This window comes from Pleurodeles waltl, chromosome 11 (genome assembly GCF_031143425.1).
Source record: "Pleurodeles waltl isolate 20211129_DDA chromosome 11, aPleWal1.hap1.20221129, whole genome shotgun sequence".
NCBI lineage: Eukaryota > Metazoa > Chordata > Amphibia > Caudata > Salamandridae > Pleurodeles > Pleurodeles waltl.
Genome location: NC_090450.1, coordinates 15,884,869 through 15,907,181, shown reverse-complemented (window position 1 = coordinate 15,907,181; position 22,313 = coordinate 15,884,869). Strand labels below are relative to the sequence as shown.

At 48.3% G+C, this 22,313-nt stretch overlaps 1 protein-coding gene across 1 annotated transcript in view; it reads right to left on the bottom strand.

Annotated features, from left to right (window-relative positions):
- TFRC (transferrin receptor) overlaps positions 1 to 22,313 on the bottom strand; it is a 148,854-nt gene that overhangs the window by 29,706 nt on the left and 96,835 nt on the right. The window contains exon 16 of the mRNA XM_069212819.1: positions 11,413 to 11,497. Coding sequence (XP_069068920.1) covers positions 11,413 to 11,497 — 85 coding nt within the window. The remainder of the gene's footprint in view (positions 1 to 11,412; positions 11,498 to 22,313) is intronic.

The following is a 22,313-nucleotide window of genomic DNA, read 5'->3' as shown; positions in this document are numbered from 1 at the left end:
CCGCGACTCTTTGAATCCAAAGTCCCGACACCTGGGAGAGACCCTGCACCCGCAGCCCCCAGGACCTGAAGGACCGGACTTTCACTGGAGAAGTGACCCCCAGGAGTCCCTCTCCCTTGCCCAAGTGGAGGTTTCCCCGAGGAACCCCCCCCTTGCCTGCCTGCAGCGCTGAAGAGATCCCGAGATCTCTCATAGACTAACACTGCGAACCCGACGCTTGTTTCTACACTGCACCCGGCCGCCCCCGCGCCGCTGAGGGTGAAATTTCTGTGTGGGCTTGTGTCCCCCCCGGTGCCCTACAAAACCCCCCTGGTCTGCCCTCCGAAGACGCGGGTACTTACCTGCAAGCAGACCGGAACCGGGGCACCCCCTTCTCTCCATTCTAGCCTATGTGTTTTGGGCACCACTTTGAACTCTGCACCTGACCGACCCTGAGCTGCTGGTGTGGTGACTTTGGGGTTGCTCGGAACCCCCAACGGTGGGCTACCTTGGACCAAGAACTAAGCCCTGTAAGTGTCTTACTTACCTGGTTAACCTAACAAATACTTACCTCCCCTAGGAACTGTGAAAATTGCACTAAGTGTCCACTTTTAAAACAGCTATTTGTGAATAACTTGAAAAGTATACATGCAATTTTGATGATTTGAAGTTCCTAAAGTACTTACCTGCAATACCTTTCGAATGAGATATTACATGTAGAATTTGAACCTGTGGTTCTTAAAATAAACTAAGAAAAGATATTTTTCTATACAAAAACCTATTGGCTGGATTTGTCTCTGAGTGTGTGTACCTCATTTATTGTCTATGTGTATGTACAACAAATGCTTAACATTACTCCTTGGATAAGCCTACTGCTCGACCACACTACCACAAAATAGAGCATTAGTATTATCTCTTTTTGCCACTATCTTACCTCTAAGGGGAACCCTTGGACTCTGTGCATGCTATTCCTTACTTTGAAATAGCACATACAGAGCCATCTTCCTACAGCTAGGCATTGTTGTAAGGGCCTCATGTGCAGTCTTGCGTTTGGGACAATGGCTATGCATGATGACATCATGCCTAGGAGTTGTAATACCATCTTTGCCTGTATCTTTTGTGTTGGATACATGCGTTGTATGATGGTGTTGAAATTTTGAATTCTTTGTGGACTTGGAGTGGCTACTCCTTTTGATGTGTCTATTATGGCTCCCAGGTATTGTTGTACCTTGCGTGGCAGAATTTTGGATTTTGTGAAATTGACGGTGAACCCTAGTTTGAAGAGGGTTTGTATGATATGATTTGTGTGATTTGAGCACTCTATTAACGAATGGGCCTTGATTAGCCAGTCGTCTAGATATGGGAACACATGTATTTGCTGCCTTCTTATGTGTGCTGCGACTACTGCTAGACATTTGGTAAAGACTCTTGGTGCGGTTGTTAATCCGAAAGGCAGTACCTTGAATTGGTAATGTATTCCTTTGAATACAAACCTTAGGTATTTCCTGTGCGATGGGTGTATTGGTATATGGAAATAAGCATCCTTGAGGTCTAAAGTTGCAATGTAGTCGTGCAGTTTTAGCAATGGCAATACTTCTTGTAGTGTGACCATGTGGAAGTGGTCTGATTTGATGAAAGTGTTCACTACTCTGAGGTCTAGGATTGGTCTCAGCGTTTTGTCCTTCTTTGGTATCAGAAAGTACAGTGAGTAAACTCCTGTGTTTATTTGTGTGTTTGGCACTAATTCGATTGCATTCTTTTGCAATAGTGCCTGCACTTCTATCTCCAGGAGATTGGAATGGTGTGTTGTTAAATTTTGTGCTTTTGGTGGTATGTTTGGAGGGAATTGTAGAAATTCTATGCAATAACCATGTTGGATAATTGCTAGAACCCAAGTGTCTGTAGTGATTTCCTCCCATGCTTTGTAATAATGACCTATTCTTCCCCCCACTGGTGTTGTGTGGAGGGGGTGAGTGACATGTGAGTCATTGTTTAGTAGTAGGGGTTTTGGGGCTTTGAAATCTCCCTCTATTTCTAGGGAATTGCCCTCCTCTATATTGTCCCCGAAAACCTCCTCTATACTGTCCCTGGTAAGTGGACGGTGTTGCTTGTGAGGTGCTGGCTTGTGTGCTTTGACCCCGAAACCCCCCTCGAAAGGGCGTTTTACGGAATGTGCTGTAATTCCCTCTGCTCTGCGGGGAGTAGAGTGCGCCCATGGCTTTGGCAGTGTCCGTATCTTTTTTGAGTTTCTCAATCGCTGTGTCCACTTCTGGACCGAACAGTTCTTTTTTATTAAAAGGCATATTGAGAACTGCTTGTTGAATCTCTGGTTTAAATCCAGACGTTCGGAGCCATGCATGCCTTCTGATAGTTACAGATGTATTAATTGTCCGTGCAGCTGTATCTGCAGCGTCCATGGAGGAACGTATCTGGTTGTTGGAGATGGTCTGTCCCTCCTCAACCACTTGTTTTGCCCTATTTTGGAAGTCCTTGGGCAGATGTTCAATGAGATGTTGCATCTCGTCCCAGTGGGCTCTGTCATAGCGCGCAAGTAGTGCCTGGGAGTTCGCGATGCGCCACTGGTTTGCAGCTTGTGCTGCGACTCTCTTACCAGCTGCATCGAACTTGCGGCTTTCTTTATCTGGGGGTGGTGCATCTCCAGATGTGTGAGAGTTGGCCCTTTTTCTAGCTGCTCCTACAAAAACAGAGTCTGGTGGCAGCTGTGTTGTGATGAAAACCGGGTCCGTAGGAGGCGGCTTATACTTTTTTTCCACCCTTGGTGTGATTGCCCTACTTTTGACCGGATCCTTAAATATGTCTTTTGCGTGCCGGAGCATACCAGGGAGCATAGGCAGGCTTTGGTAGGAGCTGTGGGTGGAGGAGAGTGTGTTGAACAAGAAATCATCCTCGACCTGTTCTGAGTGGAGGCTTACGTTGTGAAATTGTGCTGCTCTAGCCACCACCTGAGAGTACGCGGTGCTGTCTTCTGGTGGAGATGGTTTTGTAGGGTATGCCTCCGGGCTGTTATCTGACACTGGGGCGTCGTATAGGTCCCATGCGTCCTGATCTTGGTCACCCTGGCTCATGGTGGTGTGAGCTGGGGAGTGTGATGGCGTTTGTGCTGGTGAAACGTTAATCACGGGCGGAGGAGAGGGTGGTGGTGGTGTAACTCTTTTCACCACTTTTGGTTGTGGTGCTTGTTCCGTCTGGAACTCCAACCCTCTCTTTCTCCTAATGGGGGGAAGGGTGCTTATTTTTCCTGTCCCCTGCTGAATGAAGATACGCTTTTGCGTATGGTCCACATCAGTTGCTTGTAGCTCTTCCTCAAACCTATGCTTTTGCATTTGGGAGGTTAGCGAGTGCTCTTCTGTATAAGAGCCTGAAGCTGGGTCGCTTGCAGTTTGTTTCGGCATCGAAACTTTGTCTGCGTGTTTTTTCGGCTCCGAGGTGACTTTTTTCCTTTTCGGGCCGAAACCTCTCGGCGTCGATCTGTTTCAGTGCCGCTGTCTCGGCGTCGAGCCGTGTCCACACCGGCATCTCGGTGTCGAGGCTTGTCTCCAGCACTTTCTCGGTCCCGAGAAGGCTGCGTGCCGGTGTCTCGACCGGAGTCGGACGATCTCGGCACTGTTTGGGCCTTTTTCGGTGCCGACGGTCGGTCACCGAATTTATGGGTCGAGCCATGGCCTGGTGGCAGTGGCGTCCCCTGGGCCTTGTAAATGTTTCTTTGTGTGGTTTTCGAAGTCTTACTCACGGTTTGTGTATCGTCGAATCCTTCGGAGTCTGAGTCTTGGATCGAGAAGGTACCTTCCTCTTCTTGTTCCTCGAACTCCCGTTGGGCTGTCGGTGCGGACGCCATTTGAAGTCTTCTGGCTCGACGGTCTCGGAGTGTTTTTCGGGACCGGAACGCACGACAGGCCTCGCAGGTGTCTTCGCTGTGCTCAGGTGACAGGCACAGGTTGCAGACCAAGTGTTGGTCTGTGTAGGGGTATTTATTGTGGCATTTGGGGCAGAAACGGAACGGGGTCCGTTCCATCGGCGTTCTTCAGCACGCGGTCGGGCCGACCAGGCCCCGACGGAGGATCGAAAAACTACCCCGAAGGGCACCGGAGCTCTTCGATCTTCGATGCGGTGTGGAATCTAAGTACGCCGATCCCGAACACAACAATACCGACGAAAATCTTCCGAAATTAACTATTTTTTCCGTTCCGAAACTCGGAGCGACAGGAACACGTCCAAACCCGATGGCGGAAAAAAAACAATCGAAGATGGAGTCGACGCCCATGCGCAATGGAGACAAAAGGAGGAGTCACTCGGTCCCGTGACTCGAAAGACTTCTTCGAAGAAAAACAACTTGTAACACTCCGGCCCAACACCAGATGGCGAGCTATTGCAGAACATGCGTATCTACAGCGACAGATGCCATCGAACCTACAGTTACAGGTAAGTAACTTAATTTCTTACTCCGGTATTGGAACTTTCATAGATTCACATGCTTGAATCAGAATAGCAAGCAGTAATGGAGCACATTGTATAGCATCAATCCATACCTTTAGATGTACTTCTACACATATATACACATATAGTCCTGGAACATACTTATATTAGCAGAATCATTGAAGAAAAAGATCATGTACGAAAGATACCATATTAGATAAGCAATTGAATATGATAAAAGAACGTCACACCTTGGCTAGAAAAATAAAAAAAATATTACAACCTTAAAGGAAGAGACAAAGCTATACAATGTGCGCAAAGTAAACTGGGCTAGCGGGAGAAAGGGAATAAAGAAATACAACAGCTCACCATTACCAGAAAAGATGCTGTAAAACCGCTTGTCCTACCGCCATATCACCTTGCTGAGTTTCTTCTAAACAGTAATGTCTTGCAAAAGTATGCGTTGACTTCCACGTGGCTGCCCTGCAGATGTCCTGGATGGGAACTCCTGCAAAAAGTGCCATGGATGCAACCATTTTCTTTGTTGAATGTGCACGTGCTGGATCCTGCAAGGGTTTTCTGCCGCTGAATGACAATAGTTCATGGCAGAGACTATCCACCTTGCAATCCCCTGCTTGGATAATGCTCAGCCCTTACGCGGAGCACTAAATGCCACAAAAAACTGGTTCAATAGCCTAAATTGCTTAGTTCTATCGAGATAAAACTTCAGGCACCTATGAACGTCCAATGAATGCAGAGCTTGCGCCGCTGGCGTCGATGGATTTGGAAAGTATGACTTCAGTACCACTGGCTAGTTTATACGAAAATCCAACTGGACTGTAGGTATAAATTTTGGGTTTGTTCGTAAAATCACCTTGGTCTCTTGAACTGCAAGAAAAGATCTTGGATAGTGAATGGCTGAATCTCACTCTCTTCAGGCTGAGGTAAGAGCGAGAAGGAGAGAGACCTTCCAGGAAAAACTTCAAATTCCACCTTGTGAATTGGCTAAAACTGAGGTTTCATTAATTGAGGCAAGACCAAATTAAGGTGCCACGATGGAGGACGACGACGAACTGGAGGGAAAGACCTGAACCGACCCTTAAACAGCTTTATGACCCTTGCAGACCACAAAGGACGTACGTTCTCTGTACGCCTATAGCGGGAAATCTCTGCCAAGTGGACCTTAGTCGAGGAAATAGCCAACCCCGATCTGGCCAAGAGGAGAAGATAAGGCAGTATTTGCTGTGGCGATGAATCAAAGGATGCACCTGAGCTTGTGCACACCATGAGCAAAACCTTCTCCACTTCAGACGATAACATTTGCCGGTACTCTCAGCTGCAGCTCTGGAGAGGATGGCTCTACAATCCGAAGGTATATCTAGATGTACAAACTCACGGTGCTCAGGAGCCAGGCTGTCAAGTGAAGTGAAGCCGGATCCGGGTGGAGATCTTTGCCCTTGTGCATTGTAAGCAGGGAGGGAATCACTGGTAGAGGGATGCTGTGGTTCTGTGAGAGGTGAAGGAGTTCTGTATACCAAAACTGGCGAGGCCATACTGGCGCAATCAGAAGGAGCTTGCAGCGTTTGATCTTCGCTAGAACTCTTGGTATTAGGGGAATGGGAGGAAAAGCCTAAGCATAAATTCCTGACCATGCCATGGAAAACGCATTCCCCATAAGAGCCCCAATGGTGATTCGGACTTGCGAAGAATCAGCATTTTGCGGGGTGGCGAAGAGATCCAGGTTTGGTTTTCCCCATAGGGAGAAGACTTGATTCAAGACCCCCTTCATCCAACTCCCATTCATGGTTGGACGATCGGGACCTGCTCAGAGACTCTGCAATAATGTTCTGTACGCCTGGGACATGCTCTGCTCGAAGGTTTATCTGGTGGCTGATAGACCATTCCAAAATGCGCTGAGATTCTCTCGATAAGAGCAGAGTCCTAGTTCCTCCCTGCTTGTTGATATAATAATGCATCGTTGTAGAGGTGTCCGTCCGAATGAGTACTGATGAACCTTTTATTTTTGGAAGAAAATCACCCCAACCTTCGAGAGAAGAGTCTGTAGTAATCACCCGTGGAGCTTGTTTGGGACGAAAAGAAAGTCCCCTTGCTAAGTGAGACTCCTGAGTCCACCAAGCTAGAGGTGACATCATGGGCTTAGTTATTCAGATGACATAGTCGAAAGATCCTTGGACTGCGTCCACTGAAGATCTAGCTGCTCCTGTAGGGGTCTCATTCTGAGACTACAGAAAGGTACCAGTGGAATGCAGGAGGACATCATCCCCAACAGGGACTTGAAGAGGCGACCTGAAACATACTTTCTTTTTTGTAAGCGCCTCACAAAGGAAATTAGCTTTCTCAGTCTGTCCTCTGTAGGAGTTGTATTGTTGGTGGAAGCGTCCAATATTGCCCCTAGAAAGGTTCTCCTTTTTAAGGGCTGGAAGGCTGACTTTTCGCGGTTGACTGTAAAGCCCAGGTCCGAGAACAGTTCGATGCAAGCGCTTGTGGACCGCCCTGCCTGAGACCTGGATCTGGCCTTGACCTGCCAATCGTCTAGATACGGGAAGACTTGATGGTTCTGCCTTCTGAGGAAAGCTGCTACTGGAGCCAAGCACTTGGTAATGACTCTGGGAGCCGATTTCAGATCGAAGGGTAACACTTTGAACTGGAAATGGTCTCCGGCTACTACAAATCTGAGGTACTTCCTGTTGGAAGGATGTATAGGGATATGGAAATATGCGTCCTGCAAATCAAGGGTGGACATGTAATCTCCCGGGGTTTAGAAGGGACAGGATGTCTGTTAGTGTGATCATACGGAATGATTGATTCTTGAGATAAGTATTGAGATCCCTGAGGTCTAGGATTGGTCGCCAACTTTTCCGCTTCTTTCGAAGCGGGAAGAATCGAGAGTAGTAACCCTTTCTTTTTTCCTGATGTGGAACTCTCTATAGCTCCCTTGAGGAGCATCAACTTGACTTCCTGCTTGAGCAGATGCTTTACCCTTCGAGGGAGGGCAGGTATTGTCTTGTAGGAGGGTACTGCAAGAATTGCAAAGTATGGCCAAATTGAATGAGATTTAGGACCCATTGGTCTGATGTTATCTTTTGCCAATTGTGAAAGTAAAGGGAAATCCTTCCCCCTAGTTTGTATCCAAAGGAAGGCTCGCAGCTGGAGACGCTATTAAGTCATTTTCTACACCCTGTGTCCTTCGCTTGCCTTTCAGCTTTTCCTCTATGTGAAGGTCTCGAATAAGCCGCTTGCGGAGGCCATCTCTGTTGGAACTGGGGACGAAAGGACTGAGAAGCCGCAGAGACAGAGGGGTATCTATACTGTTGGAAGCCACTTCTATACGATGAATACCCCCCGACCTCTAGTCCCGAAAGCGCTGTCTTTTAAACTGTAGAGTGCCAAGCGACCTGGCTGTGTCTGTATCCGTCTTTATTGACTGAAGCACATCATCAATGTGCTTCTCGAATAGGGCTTCACCATCAAAAGGAAGGTCCAGAATTTTGTTTTGAACTTCGGGTCTAAACGAAGTCGCCCGGAGCCAACCCTGCCTTCTGAGGACCGCGGCACCCGCCTCTGTCGGAAAGCCATGGTGGCGATATCCATCACACAGTCTATGACTTCGGCAGAAGACCTCTCCCCTTCTTGCAAGACTTTCTTGGCTTCCACTTTAGAATCCTCTGGCAGCTGATCCAGATAGACAGCTATGGGCGGACATTGCGCCCTATCATATCTGCCTATGATAGCCAAATAATCAGAAGCTCTTATGAGCTAAGCCATCAAAGAAACACTTCCCTATATTATGAAGCCTCCTACCCTCCTTGTCTGGTGGAGTAGATTGGCGCTAAGGGTTCCTGGATCTATGTTGCGCCACTTGGGCAATGACGGAGTCTGGTTTGGGATGGCCCGTGAGGCAGGCTGGAGAGTCTTCAGGGACTTTATATTTGTCAAGGTGAGGCAGAACTGGGGTGACTGTCGCCAGGTTCTTCATTACCTTGATGCCCTTATCCCAAATATAGTCCACAATTGGCAGAGATTTCACACGTTTCCGAAATGGTTCCTTGAAATCATGCGAGAAGCAGTCCGTCTGCTTCGTGGGCATGGGCAGCTCAAATCTCTTTGTAGCTCTTTTCAGCAAGTTGTGAAAACCCCTGATGTCACCAGGAGGGGAATCCACTGGAACCGGGGAGGGTGAGGACGGAGTAGGAATCTGATAATCAACCCACTGTTATGGCATCCGGCAATTCTCCCTCCTCTCTCATCAGAGGAGGACAGATCCTGTGTAGGGATTGAAGCTGGCATCTACGGTGGTACATGCAATGGTTGGAACCCTGGATGAACCGGAGTAGAAGAAAGCGGCACAGAGGGTGTGATAGAAGGTTGCTGTACCTCCGAGCCAGTTGGTGGAAACCGCCTCCTTTAGTCATCCAACATCAGCTGCAAGTCAGCTATGAGCGATCCTGGCAAAGAAACCATCTGTTCTTGATAAGGATACTGGTGTGGTTGTGGATAAAATGAGTGCGGATCATGCTATACGTCCTCCTCTAGATCCTGGCACTTGACATGCAATTCTGATGGGCTATGGGCAACCCGAAAAGGGCCTTCGTCTTCCGAATTTTCTTGTCCCAGGAGATGTGTAGGCATCAACGCTGATACCCTACTTGGAGATGTCACCAATGGCGAAAGGAAATCAGACTTCCTATCTCCTTTAACTCTCCTGGATGGCATTGTCGCCGGCAGCGCCAACATCACGGACGACGGAGAAAGTCTCGTTGACTAGGAAGCAGACGACGGTAGCACCATCGTAGACAGTCTCACCGGCAGCATCGACGGAGGAGAGGCGATGGGCAAAGTGACCACAAACGCCGTTGACGAGGAGGTCGTCGAGATGACCGTCATTGAAGAGGAAGCAGCTGTAGAGACAGTAGATGTTGTCGTAGTCAACGACAAGGCTGTAAAGACACCTATAGACACTACCGTCGACGGTGCTCTTGACGATGCGGTCGTCAACGGTGTCGTCGTAGATTTTTCAGACAGCTTCTGGCATGTTTTACCACAGGAGGTGGCATTAGGGGCTCAGAAAAGGCTCTTTTCCTGCATTCTGAGGAGACAGAACGTTCCTTAAAGTGTCTTTAGATGAAACAGAACTCCTGTGGCGAGAACTGGAAGGACTGCCAGCTTTAGAAGACACCTGTTTGGTCTTTTTATTAGCTTTTCTAGGTGGATCCTCAGAATAGTGGACTTGATGAGATCTGCCTCTTTTTTTTGTAATTTTGAGGAGGAGGACTCCTCCCTGTCAGAACCAGGCACTGGGTTTGATCTGGATTTCAACTTCTGGAGCCAAATCAGTAGCCTACCCTCTGTCCTCTAGGGTTTTGTTGGAAAAGGTTCTGCATACCTTGCAGTCTTTGGCTACATGGTCAGGATAGAGGCAATAAATGTAGTCCCTGTGTGGGTCTTCAAAGTGAAGTCTTTTCTTCCCACAGGTTTTACAGGCTCTAAAAAGACTTTTCTTTTAATTATCTTACATGCTGGATTTTGTCAAAATACAGCTCCTTTAAGTAAAATAAGAGGACACCTTACTTGCTGAAGAAATCCACTTTCTTTGAAGTAAAAATAGAGATAGACTGCTCTGGAGATTTGACTGAGCAGAGCTAAATGGAGACTCCCTAGCATGACGTGCGGTAGAAAACCTGAGGGAATGGTGCTTCTATCAGGAGCGTTCTAGAGGGAGGGGTGGCGGACTAGTCAGCCCTGCACTAAAGGGTTGGGTACAATACAGGGGGCATCTCTAAGATGCCCTCTGTGTGCATTTTACAATAAATCCAACACTGGCATCAGTGTGGGTTTATTATTCTGAAAAGTTTGATACCAAACTTCCCAGTCTTCAGTGAAGCCATCATGGAGCTGTGGAGCTTGTTATGACAAACTCCCAGCCCATGTACTTAAAAATAGCCACACTGCATTTACAATCTGTAACAATGGACTTAGACACTGTAGGGGCATATTGCTCATGCAGGTATGCCCTCACCAGTAGTATAGTGCACCCTGCCTTAGGGTTGTAAGGCCTGCTAGAGGGGTGACCTACCTATACCACAGGCAGTGATTTGTGGGCATGGCACCCTGGGAAAGATGAGGTGTTGACTTCACTTTTTTCTCCCCACCAACAGTCTGCTATGGCAGTGTGCATGTGGTTGGTGAGGGGTGGCACAATAAATGCTGCAACCCTTAGGGACGCTCCCTGGCCACAGAGCCCTTGGTACCTTTTACAAGAGACTTAGCTGTGTGCCAGGAATGGCCAATTGTCGAAACATTGTTATACTTTAAGGAAAGAACACTGGGGCTTAGTTAGCAGGATCCCAACACAGTCAAGTTAGCATCAATACCAGGCAAAAAGGGAGGGGGTGTAGGTGCTTCAAAAGAGGCACTTTCCTACAATTACTTCTCCTTATACACAGAGAACCTAATCAACCACTCCAGCTAGGGTTCTATATAGTGCTGATGAAACTGCTCTCTAGCAGGTCTCTGGCTTCATATGAGCATCACATTCACCAATTTCCCTAAAACCCTAATTTTTCTTGACCTTCTGATGTTAGTTTGGGGGGGGGGGAGAGGAATCATCTCACGGCTGGCAACCAAATCTCCCTTAGGCATCAATTAACAGCTATCACCAGCTTTACCTACCTCACCAAAGGCTTTTCTCTTACTTTTTCAAAGTGTCAGATTTCATGTGTCATTTAACTACACGTCGAAAGGGAAGGAATTCTGAACAGTGCAAATCATACCCTACAGTTGTAGGCACCAAATACATGTGTTTGTTGTAGCACTTATGTTCCGCTTTAGAAACAAATGGATAACGGGGTGTTTGCAAGACTACTGAACTGGTTGATGTGAAAAGTGAACCATATCATTTAGCACAGTGCAGACAAAATCACCAAAGTAACTTCTGAGCAGGTAAAACACTTTGAAAATACATCAACACCAAAGGACTACCTTTTGAAAGCTGAAGGAAACTGCTGGGATTCCTGAGTAAGCAAGAAAAGGATATGCAGCATTGTCCATTGTGAGCGGTGTAGCGCTGTTGAGAGATAAGAACAAAAAAAAAAAAAAAAAAGAATGGTGGATATGAATGTCAAAACAATATCTAATCTTATTAACAATGGAACTGCAGCAATACCATCTATACACGCAACACAAAAGCAAAGGAGAACATAAAACCTTAAACCTAGCAAAAACAGAGCAGTGAACTCCATGAATTGGACAAAATTGCTTCTGAAAAAGGAAGGATACTTACATATACGACTGGTTCTCCAACCAACAACTCTCCCCAGGTAACCAATCTTAGGGTTCCACGCCACCATAAAAAGTCCACGTTTTCTTCAAAATTATCCCAGAATTCCAAAAGTTTTAAAAGAAGCCTTACTCGGCCAAACCTCAAAAAAGTTCAAGTCTCTTAAAAACACTTCTACATTAATCTGGGCTCTTTTTGGTCACACAACACCATGGACAGAAATTTAAATTGAAGTTCTTATTTGAAGAGAAATAATGCAGCCGAGCACCTGCTATAAGAAAGGTCAGGTATGAATCTGGGGGAAGTTCTTATTGAAGACAAAGTTAAATAACTAACTACAGTACCCCACAAAACTTTCAAAACAAGTTAAATCTACAAAGCAATAATTAACTGGTACCACATCTATTTGGCCAACCAGCTCACCATCTCCTGTGGCTCTCCACACAACTGCTTGGAGTATGAAACGCCATACTTGCATCCTCCAGGATCACACCACTGTACTCTAATTTAGTAAGACACTTAAGTCAAACCTCTGAGGAACATTACATTCAAAAGTTACTACTGAGGTGCAGACAATACCCAGACAGTCTTACCAAGTTTAAAAATTATTAAAGAATGAAGCAATAATATTACAAAATTTGCCACATCAGGCTGCATAACTTGCCGCCTAATTTACTCAACCCTGCTGCATAATTTGTCCCTCTCCTGCAGCATAATTAGAGTAGTCCTGCAAATGAAGCAGGTCCAACTATCACCACTGCCTCTGCCAACCTGGAGCTATAAGAATCATCAGAGTTGAGTAACTTTCACCAATTCCACTGATCCAGAGGGTGCTGTTGAACACTGAAATCTCAACTGCCAGCATCAAATGGCATTCCTCACTAATCCCCTAAAATGCTAAGTCTGAATTTTTGTTTCAAGCTGTTGCTAACAGATCTAGTGACATGGTCCCCACTGAGTGGAGCTATATTGCACAGTTGTCTCATCTAGGACCCATTTGTGTTTCTTCCTCAAAACAAACTGAGGAAAGCTGCTTGCTGATTAAGTGTGCCCCTGAAGTTCATGGTGTTCAGGGTCAGACATCTTGCTACTGCCTAGAGTGAAATAGTCCGCCTCTAGAGTGTACTTTATCTTTTACTGCCCTCCTTCAGGTAGTGCATCATACTGGTTTTGTCAAACAACTTACCTACCTACAGTCATGCCGTATGTGGAAGAGACTATCTAGACACAGATTCCTTACATTAGAATATTCCCCAGGTGTAGGAAGTTGGCTCTGTATGCACGATTTCAAAGTAAGGAATAGTATGCACAGAGTCCAAGGGTTCCCCTTAAAGGTAAGATAGTGGCACAAAGAGATAATACTAATGCTCTATTTTGTGGTAGTGTGGTCGAACAGTAGGCTTATCAAAGGAGTAGTGTTAAGCATTTGTTGTACACACACAAGCAATAAATGAGGAACACACACACTCAGAGACAATTCCAGGCCAATAGGTTTTTGTATATAGAAAAATATATTTTCTTAGTTTATTTTAAGAACCACAGGTTCAAATTCTACATGTAATACTTTGCATGAAAGGTATTGCAGGTAAGTACTTTAGGAACTTTGAATAATCACAATAGCATATATACTTTTCAAATAAAACACATATCGCTATTTTAAAACTAGACAGTGCAATTTTCACAGTTCCAAATGGAGGTAAGTAATTGTTAGGTCTTGCAGATAAGTAAACCACCTACGGGGTTCAAGTTTGGGTCCAAGGTAGCCCACCGTTGGGGGTTCAGAGCAACCCCAAAGTTACCACACCGGCAGCTCAGGGCCGGTCAGGTGCAGAGTTCGAAGTGGTGCCCAAAACACATAGGCTTCAGTGGAGAAGGGGGTGCCCCGGTTCCAGTCTGTGGACACACAAGTTAGCACAGAAATTACACCCTCAGCAGCACGGGGGCGGCCGGGTGCAGTGTGCAAACACACGTTGGGTTTTCAATTGGAATCAATGGGAGACCAAGGGGTCTCTTCAGCGATGCAGGCAGGCAAGAGGGGGCTCCTCGGGGTAGCCACCACCTGGGCAAGGGAGAGGGCCTCCTGGGGGTCACTCCTGCACTGGAGTTCCGATCCTTCAGGTCCTGGGGGCTGCGGGTGCAGGGTCTTTTCCAGGCATCGGGATCTGAGAGTCCGGCAGTTGCGGTCAGGGGGAGCCTCGGGATTCCCTCTGCAGGCGTCGCTGTGGGGGGATCAGGGGGGGACAACTTTGGTTACTCACAGTCTCGGAGTCGCCGGGGAGTCCTCCCTGAAGTGTTGTTTCTCCACAAGTCGAGCCGAGGGCGTCAGGTGCAGAGTTGCAAGTCTCACGTTTCTGGCAGGAAATGCTGTTGTCTTGAAGGTGCTTCTTTGGAAACAAAGTTGCAGTCTTTGGTGAACAGGGCCGCTGTTCTCTGGAGTTTCTTGGTCCTTCTAGAGCAGGGCAGTCCTCGGAGGCTTCAGAGGTCGCTGGCCCTGGGGAAAGCGTAGCTGTAGCAGTTTTCTTCCAAAGGGGAGAGACAGGCCGGTAGAGCTGGGGCCAAAGCAGTTGGTGTCTCCGTCTTCTCTGCAGGGTTTTTCAGCTCAGCAATGCTCTTAGGTTGCAGGAATCTGAGTTCCTAGGTTCAGGGGAGCCCCTAAATACAGAATTTAGGGGTGTGTTTAGGTCAGGGAGGGCAGTAGCCAATGGCTACTAGCCCTGAGGGTGGCTACACCCTCTCTTTGTGCCTCCTCCCAAGGGGAGGGGGTCACATTCCTATTCCTATTGGGGGGATCCTCCATCTGCAAGATGGAGGATTCCTAAAAGTCAGAGTCACTTCAGCTCAGGTTGCCTTAGGGGCTGTCCTGACTGGCCAGTGACTCCTCCTTGTTTTTCTCATCATCTCCTCCGGCCTTGCCGCCAAAAGTGGGGCCGTGGCCGGAGGGGGCGGGCAACTCCACTAGCTGGAATGCCCTGTGGTGCTGTAACAAAGGGGGCGAGCCTTTGAGGCTCACCGCCAGGTGTTACAGCCCCTGCAAGGGGGAGGTGATAAGCATCTCCACCCAGTGCAGGCTTTGTTACTAGCCACAGAGTGACAAAGGCACTCTCCCCATGTGGCCAGCAACATGTCTCGAGTGTGGCAGGCTGCTAAAACCAGTCCGCCTACACGGGTAGTTGGTTAAGGTTTCAGGGGCACCTCTAAGGTGCCCTCTGGGGTGTATTTTACAATAAAATGTACACTGGCATCAGTGGGCATTTATTGTGCTGAGAAGTTTGATACCAAACTTCCCAGTTTTCAGTGTAGCCATTATGGTGCTGTGGAGTTCGTGTTTGACAGACTCCCAGACCATATACTCCTATGGCTACCCTGCACTTACAATGTCTAAGGTTTTGCTTAGACACTGTAGGGGCACAGTGCTCATGCACTGGTGCCCCCATCTATGGTATATTGCACCCTGCCTTAGGGCTGTAAGGCCTGCTAAAGGGGTGACTTATCTATACTGCATAGGCAGTGTGAGGTTGGCATGGCACCCTGAGGTGAGTGCCATGTCGACTTACTCGTTTTGTCCTCACCAGCACACACAAGCTGGCAAGCAGTGTCTGTGCTGAGTGAGGGGTCCCCAGGGTGGCATAAGATATGCTGCAGCCCTTAGAGACCTTCCCTGGCATCAGGGCCCTTGGTACCATGGGTACCAGTTACAAGGGACTTACCTGGATGCCAGGGTGTGCCAATTGTGGAAACAAAATTACAGGTTAGGGAAAGAACACTGGTGCTGGGGCCTGGTTAGCAGGCCTCAGCACATTTTCAAATCAAAACATAGCATCAGCAAAGGCAAAAAGCCAGGGGGTAACCATGCCAAGGAGGCATTTCCTTACACAAGGCATCCAACTACATCTGGAAATTTTCAAGCAGTACCCCTGCATGCCAGGACATGGCATCAATAAGCTCTGCATCGGCCATGCTGCAAATGATGTGCAGTACCTATATAGGTGCCACCCTGGCATGCAGATATCCGCTCCAGTTGCAACTTTCCATGCCAGAAGCGTGGTGCCACAATGAAGACTGACAACTGGCGTAAAGTGCTAAGGTTCTTAGAAGTGTGACCCTGACGCCATAATCAATTCGCAGAACAGGGATAATGGGAGGGGCAGTCAGGACTATCTGCAGCTAGGTATAGTCTCTACAAGCTAAGGCATTAGTGAAGGTAACTAATTTGTTCCTCTGACTTCTAGCTCCAGATTTCTTACCTTAGAATACATACACAAGCACTGCCTCCCCAGAGGTAGGTCTGTGAAGCAGATTTAAACCAGAAGTCCTGCAGGACCAAATAGGCAAAGTGCCTATCACAACAGACCTGACTGTCCAGGCTGCAGTGCTTAGTATGTGTAAAGAGAAGTCCAAATTTCTACCCGACAGAGGTCCAGGACAGGGGCTCCATGAACAAAAGCAGTGGTCGCAGGCTTTGTTCTGGTGGAATGAGCATACAATCCCTCAAGAGATTGCTTCCTGGCCAATGTATAGCAGATCTTTATGTAGAGAACTATCCATTCGGAGATGGGCTGTTTTATGGAGTTGATCGTCTACCTGGAACACTTGCACGATCAAGGTAGAATGACAACCCTCTTTTTGGGTGCAGAGGAAGTCTCGTGGAGCAAAGAAGGTAGCCAGTGTGATGTTTTGGCCTACACAGATAGGAATCAAACTTTAGGAGGGAGGAGGCACTTGTCCAGAATACCAACTTGTCTGGGTAGGAGGTGTAGGGAGGGTGAACAGAGTGCCTGCAATATGCTGTCCCTCTGGGCCGATGTAAGGGTGACTAGAGGAACAAGTTAATTACCTTCAGCAATGCCTTATCCTGGTAGAGACTATCCAGCTGCAGATCTCTTTTCTGAGAATCGCCCCAGGCGTCAGACTGGATCCAGAAGATTTTTTCATGAGCAGTATCCCTGCACACCAGTGGGTAGCGCTGTTTGGCACTGTGCGAGTCGTTTGCACCAGAGGTGACATCTGCAGCACCTATATAGACACCACCCAGGTATGCTGACAATACTTCAGGATTTTCCAACTCAGATGCATGGAGCCACTGAGCACAGGCCACTGGTGTGGAAAACTACAGCCCTGTCCCTAGAAATCTGTTCGAAGAGTTTGAGTGGTGGGTGGGTAAGGTATCTGCGGCTAGATAGTCTCTACCAGACAAGGCATTATCGAAGGTAATTAACTTGTTCATTTGATAGTGACTTCTAGCTGCAGATTCCTTACCTTACAATAGAAACCCAAGCAATAACATCCTTGGAGATAGGTTTGTTGAACAATTACAAACACAGAAGTCCTACAGGACCAAACAGGTGAAGTGCCCATCCCTATGGACCTGGCCGTCCAGGCAACAGTGTGTTGTGAACCTGTGCAAAGATGCCCACCTTGCTGCCAGGCAGATGTCCAGGGCCAGAATGTCATGTACTAATGCAGTGGTAAGAGCCTTAGCTCTGGTGGAATGAGCTTGCATGCCTTCAGGGGTTGCTTTTTGGAAAATGTGTAGGGTTGGTCGCCCACCCGGAACTCTTGTTTGATCAACTGAGAATGACAAAGTTCCATCTGGGCCCAGACAGAATTGCTCCCCTTCTTTATAGGGATGTGAAGGAGCATAATAAAGTAGCCAACATGGAGTGACCACTTTTAGGAAAAATGGAGGCTTTTGTGTGCAGCACCAGTTCACCAGGATATATGGTGAGGTAAGGAGGCTTGGATGACTAGGCCAGGAGCTCACTCACTCTCCAGGCAGATGTAATCATCATAAAGGAAGGCTGTCTTGGTTATGGGGGCATCAGGGGTCAAATATGAAGAGGCTCAAAAGCGGTACACATCGAGAATGTTAGCACAACATTAACGTCCCACTGATGTATGATAAATGGTGACGGGGAAGTGGGAAAGACGTACAAGACCCTTAGAAACTCATTTTCAGTAGGGGACTTTAAGAGGGGTAGCTGGTCAGGTAACCGCAGAAAAGATATAGCAAAAAGGTAGCTCTTGAGAATGCCCAGAGCTGAGCCTTGATGGGAAAGAGAAAGTATGAAAAGGAGAACCTGTGAAAGGGGATCAACCGGTTCTGCCCACCATGCTACAAATTTTCCAATGGCAGGCATTTAGCATCTTAGTAGAGGGCTGCCTGGCCAAGAGGACATCAGACTCTGGGAGGAAGGTCAAATCTCTTCCCACTGCTGAGGGATACCTTGCACCACCTATGGATGGAGACACTATACGTCATCTGCTAGGCATCTTAGGCTGCGTTTGTCTGCCCTGGCATTCAGAAAGCCTGCCATGTGTTGAACCACCAGCCATGTCCAGAAACGCTGAGCCTCTTGAAAATAGGTCCATGTCCCCACACTGCCTGTTTGTTGCAGTGCCAAGCTGCATTGTTAGTGTTGTCCGTAAACACTTCCACTAGCCTGCTCTTGGAAGGTAGAAAGACTTTCAAAGCCAGTTGAATCACTCTGAGCACCACCTCTCCCAGATGGCTGCCCCACCCTGGGAATGAAGCAACTCACTACTGTCAAATCAGGCTGGGGAAGGGAAAGGGGTCTGTCGCTGACCCAATCAAGGTTCATTAACCATCAATGTGGGCAGGCAGGACAGGAATACAGAAGTAAGCATCCTGCAAATCCAATGCTACCATCCAGTCTTCTGTGTCCAAGGCAGACAAGACCTGAACCAACATGAGCATTTTGAACTTCTTGGTAAATAGCCGAGGGGCCGTAGGTCTAGGACAGGACAAAGGCCTCCATCCTTTTTGAGTATGAGAAAGTAGGAAGTATAGTAACCACAACACACTTCTGCCGTCAGCACCTCATCTATGGCACACTTCGAAGACTTCCTGGTGAAGAAGGGACAGATGCTCCCTCGTCAGCCTGACGTAAGATGGTGGCACGGGGAGGAGGTGGCCATGAAGGGGCGGGAGTACCCTCTTCCGATGCTCTGCAAAACACACCTATCCAATGTGATGGACTCAAAGTGGGGCAGGCAATAGTGAATCCTGCCGCCAATTGGGTTCCCACGAAGGAATGATGGCAGATCAGGAGGGTTTGGCAGGCTGTGGCTGCAAGTGATGGGTAGGGGGGGGGGGGGGGGGGGGGGGGGGAATAGTGGACTGGCAAGACCGCTGGCTGCCTGACCCATGAGGTCTGTGGGAACCATGCCCTTGGCCATGCAGAGGCTTCAGAGTGTGCGCAGCATGGTGGCTGGAATACCCTTTCGTAGCCACAAATGGAGCAAATGATGGATTGTGGGTGACATGAGGCCATAAAAAGGCCCAGGGACCCATCTGTAGCCCAACTGTCCTTAAAGCGCTGCAGTGCCAAATCTGCCTCTTCTCCAAAGAGATGGGAGCTACCTAACAGCATGTCCATCAGAGATGTCTGGACATTCCTCAAAAAGCCAGTCAACTAGGCATGGCACCTCAAGGTCACCTTCATTTAAACTGCTCTGCCTAGTGTCAGTTGTGTCAACCCCACAACAGATAGTGAACTTCCTGCATTTCGCCAGTCAGCAACAGCCTGAAAGAGCATGGCCTGGGTCTCCTCTGGGATTGTCGGCAGCACCTGTGCAACGTGTCCCACAGAACGTGGGAGCAGCTGCCTAAAAGGCGTGCAATGTTAACGGACCACAATGCCAGGCTTATGGAAGAAAACATCTTCCACCAACTGTCCAGCCCCTTGGAATCCCTGTCTGGGGGTGTGGTAGGGAATGCACCAGGATTTACATGCGACAGATGCTGGGAACACTAAAAGGAAGTTTGGGTACCCCTGTGCAAGCAGCTGTCCTATTCACAGGATCCCCAGTGCTGGGTTGGGTTTCACAAGTGGCACCACTCCAAATCCAACACCAGATCCATGGGGTCCAATTGGCACAGAGTGCCTACCCACCCGCAAGGATCCAGCGGGGGCCCTGCCTGAGCCCAAAAGGTGCCCCAGGTGGGCTGGGTTACCCAAATAGGAGGCAAATGGACTCAAAACTATCAGCGGGAGGGGGGTCGTACCAGCTCTAGGAAAGTCAGGGAAGACTGGAGTGGGCCCAGTCTGTTTAACGTTTTGGATATCTTCTTACAGTAGGACATACCTGATGACTGAACGAGGCGGCCTCCAGGTGCAGCTCCCTACGGGGTCCCAAGAACTTAGCCAATCTATCTTCAGTGATGTGGCTTGTACGTTGGGTGGTGAGGAGCTTGAGGGTATTTGAGTCGTGGTTCCTCTCCAAGCACCACAACCAGACCAATTGAGAGTCGGTCACAAACATCTGCCTGGGTGTCAAAGAAGTGAAAGAATAATAGGTCGAGTGATTTCTTGACCTAGTCAGTGCCCTGCACGTATGATGATGTGAGCGTGTGGAGGATGGCAGAGATGAGAAACACCTGGACCTGTGGTGATGGCCGGAGTGGCCTGGACAATGGTGTGATCTGGAATGCAATCGTCACGAAGAAGGTAAAAGCTTTGGAGGAGGAGCTACCACAGGTTACATAAGAGGTACCGGTCGTTGGTATAGGGGGTGCTGCAAGTGAAAGAGTGGAGGAGATTCAAGCAGGAGTCTGAAAGTCTGGTAGCACTATAGGCAATGACAGAATATACCCTGGAGTACTCAAGAGTCTGGGATGAAGGCAAACATCTGTGCCTTGATTATTTTTTTTGCCCTTTTCCGTGGTCTGTATGGTCTCAATGTCGACAGACTCCTCCTCAAAGAAGACTTTCCAGATGGTTTGAAGTTGACACTCCCAAAATTGACCCTCTCCTACGTCTCAAAAATCAACAGTCCTTGACATCAAACTATGTCTGCATCTCCTTAAAAGTAGACCTCCCAGGTCTAGGTGTCAACTCCGCCCTCAACAATGGACATGTAGGTATGGTACCTTATCTCAAAATAGATACTCTTGACGTAGACATGTAAGTTTTTGGGCTGTGCTCTTTCGGACGTCGTATGTCTGGAGGCCTCAGAGGAAGCGCCCCTGTGAAGAACTGACCCTCATTTTGCTCTCTGGATGTCTGGCCTTCTGACTGCACCTACTGCCTTGATTGCTCCCATCTACCATGGAGGCAAATCTCCTTTCCCTGAAGAGAACGCCTAAATTTGAGATCATGAGGGTCTGACTGGACCTTTTCTTCCACAGGCAGTACACTTGTCAAAGATGGCATGTTATTTGACCAATGAGAAAAAAAAAAAAAAAAAAAAAGACAGTGGTGTGTCCCTCCTAACACAGCTCCGATTCCCCTCGGGGGCCTTAACCCCTCAAAATCCACCACATCATCCGACCGGAAGATTCATTGCTGATCTGTTGGTTTGTTTTGTGTGCTTGGGTGACTGCGCTTGGCAGAGAAATCAGCTGTGGCCTAAAGCGCGAGGAACACCACAGGCTCACGTTGGACTCCAGCCACAGCTCAAGACTTGTGATCGGCTCGCAACTGCCCCCACTATTCACCACCTGCTGCAGCAACCGGGAAAGGAAAAGGACAACAGGGGCCACATTGCAGGGTACAATAAACCACTGGGAAGCCCCTCTCTCCACCGGCAAAAGAGTGAGCAGCCGTAACAAAACTGCACACGACAGTATCCAATCGCCCAGAGATAATCATCAAGCCAATACAGCAAACCGGTATGGGCCCACCTGACCCCCACATTCAATCCAGTGATTGAAGCACGCTATGCATTAGGAAAGAGCGGTGACTCATGGGGCTAAAGAGAAGCGCATGCAGAAACCGGATTACCTGCATGTGAAATCTTTGTCAAACCTGCACCAAAGAACCTTCCCTATATGCAAGTGCACACCGAAGCTCACTCAACTCCATAGGAGAAACAATCTCAGACTGGAGCTGGGATCTCACGCCCCCACAAGGGGCAGAGCACTGCATGGTCGGAAAATAGACAGGCCGCTGGAGATGCAACTGCAACCTCTGGGCTGGTGGCAGCAATTACCTTAGTGTCGCCTATCGCCCCCCCCACCACTATCCTACTGAGCAGTCGTGTTGTACTTCCGCCATGATGGGAGGGAAGGGAGAGGAAAATAGTCAAACTAAACTGGAAAAATATGCAATCATGAAGGTGGCCCCTGGAGCGAGAGCACCTCCAGAACCCACCATGATCTAGCCGGGCCAGGTCTCAGCTGAAACAGGAACCTCACACTTCAAGACAACCTGGAGGCAACACAGGGAGTTCGTACCTCCCTAGAAGCTAGAGTTGACTCCACAACAACGGAATTGTCACTACCGAGAGCTGACCTGCAGGGCAGGGGCAGGGGCAATCGAGATCTTCCCTGGTCACACTGGTGCTGGGGCCTTGTTAGCAGGATCCCAGCACACACTGTCAAGTCAGCATCAGGCAAAAAGTGGGGGTTAACCATGCCAAAAGGGGCTCTTTCCTACAAAAATATTTTTTAAAATACTTCTCTGCTCCTCACAGGAGGTTGTCCCGGCTGGACTACATTTTCACATTGAGAGTCCACGCTTCCCAGTTCTGGGAAGCCGTCATCCACACAAGGGGGTTCTCAGACCATTCCCCAGTGGGGGTCACACTGACTGGTTGCGTGAGGGATTTTTCACAGTGGAACCGCCTCAATGCCTGAAGCCTG